This window comes from Hydra viridissima, unplaced genomic scaffold (assembly GCF_058129835.1).
Source record: "Hydra viridissima isolate aposymbiotic clone 2 unplaced genomic scaffold, HvirCarnegie_v1 scaffold_5, whole genome shotgun sequence".
NCBI lineage: Eukaryota > Metazoa > Cnidaria > Hydrozoa > Anthoathecata > Hydridae > Hydra > Hydra viridissima.
Window position 1 is genome coordinate 13,993,317 of NW_028324304.1, and position 12,901 is coordinate 14,006,217.

Sequence of the window (12,901 nt, forward strand, 5' to 3'; positions counted from 1 at the left end):
TGTATGTATGTATGTATGTATGTATGTATGTATGTATGTATGTATGTATGTATGTATGTATGTATGTATGTATGTATGTATGTATGTATGTATGTATGTATGTATGTATGTATGTATGTATGTATGTATGTATGTATGTATGTATGTATGTATGTATGTATGTATGTATGTATGTATGTATGTATGTATGTATGTATGTATGTATGTATGTATGTATGTATGTATGTATGTATGTATGTATGTATGTATGTATGTATGTATGTATGTATGTATGTATGTATGTATGTATGTATGTATGTATGTATGTATGTATGTATGTATGTATGTATGTATGTATGTATGTATGTATGTATGTATGTATGTATGTATGTATGTATGTATGTATGTATGTATGTATGTATGTATGTATGTATGTATGTATGTATGTATGTATGTATGTATGTATGTATGTATGTATGTATGTATGTATGTATGTATGTATGTATGTATGTATGTATGTATGTATGTATGTATGTATGTATGTATGTATGTATGTATGTATGTATGTATGTATGTATGTATGTATGTATGTATGTATGTATGTATGTATGTATGTATGTATGTATGTATGTATGTATGTATGTATGTATGTATGTATGTATGTATGTATGTATGTATGTATGTATGTATGTATGCATGCATGTATCTCGCTATTAACAGTATTTGATGCACCGTTTTGCAGTTAAAGAAAATTAGCAAACACCTTATTTATATCAAAGGTCCAAATCGCTGCAATCAATATTGCTAATACAGAAACCGAAATACTAATTTTGCCAGACATTTTTCAGCACAAAAATACCGGTGTTAAATACTTGTGATGGTAGTAGATGCTTTATATAAATATTCAAAAGTTTATTGTTTGGATTACTTAGCAGAAAGTTAAATAAAAACTCTCTTTTTAAACAAAAGACTTATCTTTGAAATTTTTTATTGATTCAAAATAGTTTTGTTTCATGTATCATCAGTAATCAATTCCTTAGCAATCAGTTTATCAGCAATCACTTACCACATGTTCCTTCAAGAAATAAATATAGCACAAGTAGTCTTTCAACCTGTAAAAATAAAATGAAACTTAAAGATAATGGTTGCATTACTTCGGTAAGCAAAATAATAAACTGTTTTGATTACTACCCTGTGTCAATTATTATTCATATCAATCAAATGTAGCTTTGAATAACGAGCGCAAACAACCTAAACTTCTGTTTCCTTGACAAAAAAACCATCATTAAATTGTTATTATTTGTTTCGGAGTTCTACTATTTTCGTATAAAGGTCTTTTATGAAATGACGCTGACAAATATTCACAGAGAAATTTAAACAATTTCTTTCTAAAAAGGTTTCTATCACAAATTTAAATCACTTAAAATAGTGATTTAAATTTGTGATAGAAATCTTTTTAAAAAAGTGATTTGATTGCAACACACTTTTGAAAGGAGAGATTCCCTCTTAAATGGAGAGATTGCCACTCCTCTGAGTTCAAACGCAACAAAATTATTTATATTTTTCTTTAGATAAACCTTAAAAGGCAAAAACATTTCATACTAAAGATTTTCAGCCTATAACTTTGTTTTTAAATTACAAATTAAACATAAACAAACTGCCCAAAAAACACATTACAAAGTATGATACAAAACTAAATGCGCATTAAAAACACAATTACATAAAATAAATATGTATATAATATTAATCAGTCGGTATTTTCCTTATAGAGCAAGTCAGGGGTGGTACCATATGTGGTACCTGGTCAAAAACAGACTACTTCATAGGGCTGAAAATATGTTTTAGGGCTTGTGGAGTATTGTACTTGGCAGCCCTTACTGGCTCTAACAGCTAAAGGTACATATTTCTTTAGCCCATATGGGCATGTGACCTTGAAATCATTAAAAGCGTTTAAAGACAAACTTAAGGAAAAAAAAAAAATGCCACGAAGTGTAAGTTTTATTCTGTCTAAATGCGCATTAAATATACAATAAAGTAAAATGAAAAAGAATGTCAGAGTTGGTACCATCATGTGGCATCTGGTCAAAAACAGAATATTTTATAGGACAGGAAAAACGTTCTGGGACTCATAGATCAATGTACTTCGCAGCGCTAACTGATTAAGGGTATGTTACCCGCAATGATTTAAAGAGCGAAATGACATGCAATTGAAGAAAAAAAAAAAAAAAAAAAAAAAATGCAACAAAGTGTAATTTTCATTTGGTGGCTCACGATTTAAAAAAAACAGTTTCGTGACTTGCACGTCTTTGGAGGCCTAATTATTAATAAAATAAGCTAACATTGCAATAATTAATCGTCTTCTAATAAGGCCAGAGTTAAAGTTTTTTTTGGGAAACTAATATCTGCAAATGTAAAGTACTAAAAATTTTTTAAAGGTGAGTTCATAAGACTCAAAACACTCAGGAATGTTTGGCGGGCCAATCATTCCTGAGTGTTTTGAGCCTTATGAGCTGGTGCAAACTCTCCAGACCTGAATCCTTAGGATCATTATGTGTGGGGCGTCGTTGAGAGAGATGTTAATAAACATCCCCACAACACCAAAGATTCTCTGAAAGAATCCATTTTCCGAGTAATGGACAACATAGATGAGGGCCATCAAAAGCGCGCTTGCAGTTGGTTTAGGTCTCGAATCGAAGCTGTTATTGAAGTAGAGGGGGATTTCATTTAATGAAATTATTAAACAATAAGTTATCTTACATTATTTATATAATTGATTTTGATTAAAAGTATTTTCTATTTGACTTTTTATCATTTATAAAAAATTAAAAATATGTTCTCAATTAACTGACGCACACTGTATATATATATATATATATATATATATATATATATATATATATATATATATATATATATATATATATATATATATATATATATATATATTAGGGATATGACTTTTTAATTTTTTTTCAAATAAAATGTTTCCTGTATCATAAATCGATGAACTTTTACCTAAAATCATGAAAAAAGGCCCAAATAGCTTTCTGCAACAAAAAAAGGTCACCCCCAAAATAAAAATTTGATTTACCATTTTTATACATTCATTTTTGACCGATGTTTTAATCTTAAGCTTAATTCTCAGCTTAATTCTCAGTGTTGCTAATGTGAGCTCAGTGTTGATAATGTGAATAGTTCTATGAAGTACTCTGCGTGTAACTGAGCTAATAAGGAACTACTGTAGCGAACTAAAGACGCTGTAAGTGTACGAAGTATAAGTAGTTGTAGCATTATCGTTAGGATACGGACTGGATTATCGAGCTGTTATCAACATTGACTGGATTATCGAACTATAATTGGATTACTATACAGTTAAAGTATTTTATTAATTAAACGACTTTATTAAACGGATATTTACGCTCAGCTATCCGTAAAGTCGTAACAATATTATATGATGTCTCACAAGAAAAGTCATACCACAGTAACAAAGAACAAGAAGACTTGGACTAAAAATTTGGTGAGATTTCAAGAGTCACACAGAAGAAGAGGAAGCGTGGCTGTAGAAGAACATTCACTCGATGAAAAATCCAGAATACCACTTCAATTGAAGATCGTAGGAAGATACCAGTTTCTCGGAGCATATGTTAAAGGAAGAAAAGAACGAATAGACCAAATTTCTAAGGAAATTACAAAATTGTGGGACAATAAACTGAATTTTCCACATGTGTCTGATCAAGTGATAAGAGTAAAGCTTATGAAGGTGCTGAAGGTCTATGATGAATGTGTCAAGCGTGGAAAATATGATGTTCTCAATGCATTATTTGACATCACGAAAGTGAATGGCCAGTGGTTATCCTCGGAAGATAAACGTCTATACCACCTACAAAAAGAAAGTAAAGGACAGGTGGGGTACTCAACAGGACAAGTGGCAAGTAAAGAAACCATTCACCCTTCCAAGAGAAGGAAAGTCCAGTCTGGAACAGCAATACCTTCCACATCACAAGTCCTGTCTACCACAGACAGTGGTACTGAATCTGAAAACTGCAAAAGTAAGAGTGAAGATGATGAAGACGACGACGGTGATAAAGACGATGATGAGGACACTCAGAAAAAAACTAGAAAGCACTACAAAAGTAAATTTGCTGTAAGTATGGTTACATCAAGTGGAGTTTCCACAAAGAAAGCTGCTAAAATATGCAATGTATTATCACAACAAGGTATTGATATTCCAACTCCAAGTCAATCAGCAATTTACAAGTCCACATTCAAAGAGGCAGGTAAATTAAAAAAAGAAATGATATAACAACTTAAAATGGAACAGTGGTCCTTACACTTTGACGGCAAACGAATAGATGATAAGGAATATCAGGTAGTTGTACTTCAGAATGAAAGAACTGACGTGAAACTTGATGCACTGCGTTTAAAAGATGGCAAAGCTGAAACTGTTGCTGAAAAAATTGCCAAACTTATTGATGAATACAATTTGTGGAATTCAATTAAGATGATCATTACTGATACAACAAACGTCAATACTGGGAAGAGAAATGGAGTTGTTGTGAAGTTGCAACGTATGTTTAAATTAAAGGGTGTCACAATACCACAATTTATCGGTTGTCAGCATCACGTACTAGACAGGATTCTCCGTCTGGTGATGGACGAAGAACTTGGGGGTGATACCAAATCTCCAAACATTGAATACCCATTTGTGTCTGAACTGTTGAATAAGTATGATGAACTGAAGGATAAGTTTGTGAATGGAACTGTAGAAATTCTTGATAAATCAGGGTGGAGAGACGATATGAAGTTTTTGTACCATTTAACAAGAGCGTTTAGGTTCTATGAAGAACAAAGAAACTTCCCTCTGATTCACTTTCAGAACATTCCTAATATGAGCAATGCCAGATGGAACTCAAGAGCCATTCTCGCCACTCTGGCGTTCATTCTTATGCCTGAAGCGAGAAAGAATTTGGAGAAGGTTTGCAGGTTCATTTCATATGAGTGGGCAGAACATTGGTTTAGTAGTCAAAAGTACAATGACAATGACTTCAAGAATTTATCTGATGTATTGAAGCCTTACAAAAAGGCATTGCAGTCATTCAAAAATCACTGGAAGAAAGAGCCATCCGTCATCGACATACCACGAAGTAATCAGATAGCTGAACGTGCAATCAAGGTGATGCAAGACCTGTATGCTTCCTGCAGAAAGAAAGACAAACTGCAACTTCGATTCATTCTAAGTAATAAGCGCTAGACTCTTTATGAGACGTGAGCATCATGTGACCCCTGTACTAAACACAGTAGGCCTATAGACACAGACAGTTATGTATATTGTTGTACTAGACGCTTTGATACTGTTAATTTTGTAATACATGTATAATTATATATCACATAATGTTTTTTGTTATATCACAGTACATGTTGCATAAATAAATAAAATAACAACAGGAGTATGACTCTTACAACATCTTCAGCCTTTAATATTCATTTACTGTACAAAAGTGTACCTATTGAAAATTCGATTTTTTGGTTTTGGGGTGACCTTTTTTCAAAATATGTCAAAATGAAACATCTATTCGTTCTTTTTACATAAAAGTTCATTGAATTACGATACAGGCCTAGTAGGTTGCAAAAAAGTCATATCCCTAATATATATATACACACACACACTTTTTGCTTTTATCTTTATAAAAACGATTTTAAAAATACAATGTAGGTCGCTGAAACAATGTTGAATCTTTGTTGTTGAAAAGTGCTGTTACGTGTTGCGTAATAAGCAGCGTTTTTAATAACTACTTCAAAAAGTTTTAAAAAGATATCAATTTACTCAAGAACAGCTAATGGCTTCTTTGCTATTTCTTATGTATTAACAACTTTTTCAACAGTTGGGTTTTTCAACAAATTCGTACCATTCTTTTATTTCTATAAAAAAATGAAAAAACGTTGCAATAGGTGGTGTGACATCTTTTGTTCTTTCATATCTTTCGGAGCCCTGATATTTCTGCATTTTAAAAACTTCTTTTTTAGATTCAGATTTATGGAACTCCAAGTTGAGAAAAACCAACATCTCACACACCTTTTTGAGTATAATCGCAATCCAACTAATGCCAATACTTTTCAAGCCGCCAGAAACAACAATTCCGTTCACAGAGAAGGCTTCTTAAATTAAAAAATAGCTCGATTGATTCTAGAATTATTAATTTGAGCCAAGCGACTCTTCTCGGTCTGGGTGCTCTGTGGAATTTGATGAGGAAAGATTGGAAGCTCTTCTCCAAGAAGAAAATCGCTAAACAACTCAAGAGCTTGCTGAACAACTCGGCGGAATGTTCAACTATCTTGAATCCATGGGAAAGGTCCAGAAGCTAGGTGTTTGGGTCCCTCACCAACAGAGTCTAACAACAAAAATCAGAGGGTTGCTGTTGCTTCTTCTTTGCTTGCTAGGCATTACCTAACTGCTTAACAATTGGCCATTTTTATCTCTAATTGTAATCAGAAATGAAAAATGATGCCTTTAAATTAACATAAAGCAACAAAAAAAAAAGAATGAAAAAAATGAGTAAGCTTCACTGTGCGTATGCAAGATCAACACTCATGCAAAATTTTGTTCTGTGTGTATGGTGTTGTTAAATGTATGGTGGGGAATGGACGGCATCCTTAATAAATGGGAATTAATGAATAGAAATATAATTGATTAGCTGGACTAAATATGTTTTCGTGTTAAATTTGTAAAATGGCAATATGTAGTTTTCTGGATTTTTCAGCAGCATGAACATATTGGATAACCCTATAATATAAAGCGGTAAAGAAATTTTTTATCGGAAATAAAAAACTTTGTAACTATTAACTGTCAAAAGCAATGTTGCGCTTTCTGCTTGAGAATTCTTATTTTATGTAGATAGAAGTTAATACTGCGGTGCTAGTTTTCTGTGAATGTATCTACGTTATTTTTTATTTGTGTGGCAATATTTCCCAGATGGTAATTTTCCCCGGAATCAATATAATTTATGCAATAAGCCTTTGGATGCTAAAGCACATATAGTTTATATTTTTTTACTCCCAAGAGATTTGCTTAAAAACAAATGAAACTTTTTGATTTTTAAAAAGTAGAAGACTTACTATAACCTGGGCTTTGGTATTGTGTATTTTACTGTAAGCCATTCAACAACAATATTGCTTTTTTTTTTGATTGCCCTATTTTATTTATTTTTTAAGTAAATTGATAAAATCTATTCTAAAAAAACACCTGCTCTTTAAAAGTGCTGCTGCGATTACTAATGCTAAAAGAGTTTAATGAGAGCATTCCATTACGAAATCTCAGTTAAATTGAGCTAACAAGATATTAGATGAACTTATATATTTTTAAAATCAAGCTGTTTTTTTGATAAATAGCTCATCAGTTATAGGCATACTTTTAATTCACATCACCTTCAAATTAACTTTGCATTGAAGAACTAAAAAAGATATTTTATAAATAATCGATTTATGGTTAGAAGCTATTAACTTTTTTAAGCGCTGTAAGAGTATTCAGAAAGTAAAATAAGCATAGTTAATACAGCAAATAGCAACAATAGAATTAAAGCTAAAAAAATTAATTATAGAAACCTTATATTAGACCGTAGTAGACAGACTTCGTAGCATTGTGTAATGGTTTAACAAAATGGACATTTTTTTTGTGAAGTGGTTCTGGAAAAATATTAGATTGAATATAAAGCATGCTTTCGTCTGCGATTTCACATACCATTAAAAATACGATCCCGTTTTTTTAAGTAAACATGTTTATCAAAAAAACTTTCATCAAAACGTTTACTTGATGGTTTTGCGAAAAACTCTTAGCAGCAGTTGTTTTAAGAAGTTCCCTGTGCGTCACTCTTTGATTTCCATTCATCGGCTAAATATATTTTGATGTTATAATTGTTTTGCATGCTTTTTGATAATTTGCTCATTTATGAATTCTTTAGTACCAAAACTGTCACAGTTTCTTAAAACAGTTGAACGATCGCAGTAAAAAGCTTAAACTTCATTTATGCACCTAAATTAGCTAATTACTCCGACCCGAAATTCTGAAGCCTGGCTGTAGCGCTCAAAACTTTTTAGTACAAGACTATCAGGTGGAAAGTCAGAAAATCCTTAAGAATAAACTGAACTTGAACCCACATATTTCAAGAAACACACTTTCAATCTTGAAAATCTTGAGAAAGCGAATCTTAAACTAAAATTCTAAAGCTTAGATTTATTCCCATTGTAATTTAATATAAATTTGATGTTAAGTTTTGAATGATGGAGCAGTAAATAATACTGCAGCAGCTTAGCTTCTTGATTTTTAAATTTTTACTTCTATAAAACATTAAACATTTCTTTCTTTTTTATTTAATCAGTTAGGTCTCTTAGCAAAAGAAGTTTACTTTCAGCAAAAATTTCTTTCTGCAACAAACCTGCACTTTTGAACCAGAACCGTAAATGCCAAATAATTAAAAATGTTCGAACCAAACCCGCACAGAATAGCTCTGATTTTAGTACAGAGTTTAGTGGCGTGAGTAAATATTTAGCCTACCATTATTGTAAAGAACATAAAGTTGCATAAAGAATATTATAAAGAACATATATTTGCTTAGATAATATTTTAAATAACATAAAAATGCATAAGAATATTCTGAATAGTATATAGTTGCAGAAGGAGTACACTTACCTTAGGTAAGACGTGTAAAACATATAGCTGCATTAACTCTAGGCATTGAACTTAAGTGGTGTTAACCTAAATTGCTGCTTTAACCCTAACAAATTCGTTTTATGACATCTTGCCAGATGGCAAAAATAGTGACGTTTTAAATGCATTTGAGAATTATTACTCAAGGGATCATTTTGCACTTCCTTCTCTTAATTAAAACCAACTCCAATGTTAATAGCCCCTAACACATCAAACCAGTTGTCAATGCAGTAATTGTAACTTTAGTTAAGTGACCACAGAAAATAGTATTTGGAAAATCAACACTTTCCTTATTTACTTAAAATTGTATTTAGAAATTCATCGCCTTCCAAATACGTTTTCACAACACATCAAGTACTAAAAACTATAAACTTTGTATCACATTAATATGAGGAAGGATAATGATAAAATTGTAAGCATCATCTTTAAGTTTTTACCCGACTCAGTATATAATATTTGATCGAAGAAAAGAGCGAGTGAACCAAAACACTTGCTGGATACACGTTCAATTAAATGAAAAATAAAGTCCCACCATTACAGTTTAAAACTGTTTTCGCAAATACAACTAGAAACATAATGGTATGAATTTAATTAGCAGAATTCTCAAAAGTTCTGTAGTCATTCTGAGACAAAGACCAATCGAAAGAACCATGACTCAGAAGTAGATACAAAAGTACTAAATGAACCTGAAGAAAAAGAAATCTATTGTCTATACGAGAATTCAAAAAACCTCTGCAGACAGATTGAAAAGGAACGGTTGAGAAAAAAAGAGTTTTTTTTGGAGAGGTTTTTAGAGAGAGTTTTTGAGGATCTATTAAAAAAGAGTTTATGAAGAAGTTTTTGTTTCTGGATTTTAGGAAAGAGTTTTAGGAGATTTTTAGAAATTCTTCTTATGAGAGAATTTTATAGAAGAGATTTCGAGTATTTCTCCCTGTAGAGAGAATCTTATTAGAAAAGAATTTTTGAAGATTTTAAAGAGAATTTTAAAGAAGAATGTTTGGAGATTTTAAAGAGAATCTTATGAGAAGAGGTGGCAAGAAAAAATTATTTGAGTGACTTTAAATATGCGTCATTACCTGTATTGATGTATTATTATTTTTTTAAATTAATATTATAAGAATATATATTCATAAGAAGAAAAACCAGTGGTAAATATGATCATTTTTTCATGCATTTCGATTAAGGCAATGTTACCACTATTATTACCATATGTGTTAATAAATGTTATTGAAAAGTATCACGTCCCTGCCATGCTCATATCGCATCTGCGCTACACATTAAACCCTACCTCACCGTATCACATTCTATATCTGCGCTACTCCCACACTCACATCGCTGTTATCACACTATTTACGTCACGCTACGATTAAATTCGATTCCCGCACCACCACGCATATATTACCAACGTGACACGATAGAAAAATAATAAAACCCCACCCTGACAGAAAATTATAAAACCCCGCCCTCACACTGGAGAATCCTACTGAGATCAACTTTATTCACTCATTTCTTCATAAATCAGTGAGATGATTGCACGGTTCACACTTCAAGACTTTTACATTATTAACTATTTTCGAACATTTAAATAATTTATTTTTGAAACGAAGAAAAAACATCAAAATTTTTTTTTTTTGTTTAAGTGAAGAAAATAAAAAGAAATTTTTTCAAACAAATGAAAACGCATTTTCAAAACATTTAAAACATCATTTTTTTCTCAACACCAAAATATTGGCAAGTCAATTGGGTTCAGCTCATAGCGACGATAATCCTAATGTTATACCACTATTTTTCTCAAAAACATCATCTGCACCCAACTGTGTCACACCCAACATTGACGTTTTACCAATAAAAAATTTTAATCGAAACTCTAGGACACGAGAAAAATGATAGACAAGATGAATATATCGATAAAATTGTAAGAGGATAAATAAGGTTGCCAGAAAACTTTTAAACTTCATGGCAAAACAAGAAGCGGAGGCTTCTCTGGTTAGACGAAAAACGAGAGAAACACTCTTAATTGGTTAGAAAAGATTACAAGCTCATTAAGACTGATTGTATAGTTTACCACAGATTAAAGGAGGATGACGACATTAAAGAATTTTTCCTTCAATTTAAGAGAATTGTTACATTTAACAAATGGGACAATAACGAACAGCTTTCTACTTTTCCACTTTGCTTAAATAAATCTGCTTCGATATCTTATGAACACCAGAACCTGTTTGGATTAAGAAAACCCAACTTCATGGACTAAAAGAAGGAGAAAAAGGGGTTAAGAATTTTATAGCAAATTTAGAAAAACTGTCATAAGAATTACAAGTTTCGGAAGAAACTAAAAGAGAGCTTTTTATTCAAGAATTTAACTCTAATTTAAAGAGAAAACTTCTTTTAAGCCAATCACAGACATACATACAAGCATTCATAATTGCTTGAATGAATAATTCAGTTAACATTGATGATGATGGTCGCATAGTCGAAACCGTTGTAAAAACCATGACAAAGTTACAAAATCAGTATACAAAACATAACACTGTATCTTTTGCCGATAGCGATTCACCAACCTTGGCTGCGTATAGTACGACACCTGTAAAGATCCTATGATTCCAAAAAATAACAACTCGCAGCATCCTTACAGGAAAAACTTTACGCAACAACTGCTATGGATACACAAACAGGTGCCCATGAAAGTCAAAGAGATGATAAGTCAATTCGTATACTAGGCGTAGATAGTATTGCTCAACATCAGGAGAATAGTTTTGAATATGTTGACAATATGACCTTGGAATATGATGACGCAGAAGATTACTTTTGGAATGACAGTTACGATTACGGATATCAATCTTAAACAAAAAATCAGATATCTAATTTTAATGAAAGCTACCATATGAAACCAACACCGATTATTACAATAATACACCAGCGAGAGATCATACGTCTTATCAGCTGGATTGCACCCCACCGAACTCTTCATACGAAGATGAGAACAATCGCATACGACTTGAGATTGAGAACTTACGTCAAAGTAGTAAACAGATCACCCATGAGGTATGGTACCAACAAGATCAGGTTCAATATTTATTACAAAAAATTACCGAGTAAAAGCCTTTTCCACAAGAGAAAAAGGAAATAAACAATAAAAAATTTCTTAGTACAGTAAATCACGAACCCCAAAATAAGAAAAAGTTCACACATGAAGATCCAGAAATTGTCAAAAATAAAGCAAGTGTTTTTATCAATTCCCAAGACATTGAAAGTATTACAAGAGTTCACCAAAAGGACATTGACGAAATCATTACCAGTTGTTGCCCCAAATTACCTGATGATACTTTACTAAAAATTACTAAAATCGATACTAAAAATGTTAGAGACTAAAATTGATAAAGATTGCGTTACATTCTACTCCTGAACACTACGTGGAGGTAAACAATTTGGTCAGTTTCTACCAAAAGAAAAAGATAGTAGAAGAGACGATAATACAAACAAATGGAAATAAATGGTCATTACAATACGATCATACCAGTTAGATTGGTAGATTTTAGTCGAGAAGCTGTGTTTGATCAAGATACGGACCAAATTTCTAAAAAGAAAACTGTGCCTCAAACAGGAAATCTTAATTTATGGGGAAAGGTTCTCAATCTTTGGATAAGAATGCTAATTGACACTGGGATAATATGGTTGTATTGTTGATCATTAGTAGTATTGTAATGATCATTTATTTCCACTTGTTTTTATAGCCCTATTAATAGATGTCAACTTATAACTACCTTCTAGTATGTAAATGACATGTCATGATAAATTGGTCAATACTTAAGTCATTATTTATAGAGTCAACGTTTGGAAATGAGTACGTTTCCAAGTTAACCAACGCACATTTATATTTTTTATTCTTGTCTAGCTGTAGTGGAGGATTAAATCCAGTTCTGAATTGTGTCTTGTTACCAGACAATACTATTTGTATTCTTTATATGCTGTATTATTAACCAATTCAGCACTATTACGTTTAATCTTCTTTTAATCCCCAACATTTTAAAACTTCCTATTTTTATATAATAAAAAACTAAGCGTTCAACTCAGTAAAGCAAAGTTTCGGAAAGTAAAAGGTATCAAATCCACATCTATACTTTCTATTTATTACTTTGTTTGATCTATAACAACATATCCATGTGTTTTGTTGTTATAGATCAAACTAGTAATGTTGAATTCACTGCACCAGCGAAAGAAAGT

General features: G+C 31.7%; 1 protein-coding gene across 1 annotated transcript in view; it reads right to left on the reverse strand.

Moving 5' to 3' along the window:
* The window catches only part of LOC145188831 (uncharacterized), a 42,184-nt gene that overhangs the window by 12,698 nt on the left and 16,585 nt on the right, over nt 1-12,901 (reverse strand). The window contains exon 12 of the mRNA XM_090089125.1: nt 1,046-1,154. Within this exon, the coding sequence (XP_089945251.1) occupies nt 1,046-1,154 (109 nt within the window). The remainder of the gene's footprint in view (nt 1-1,045; nt 1,155-12,901) is intronic.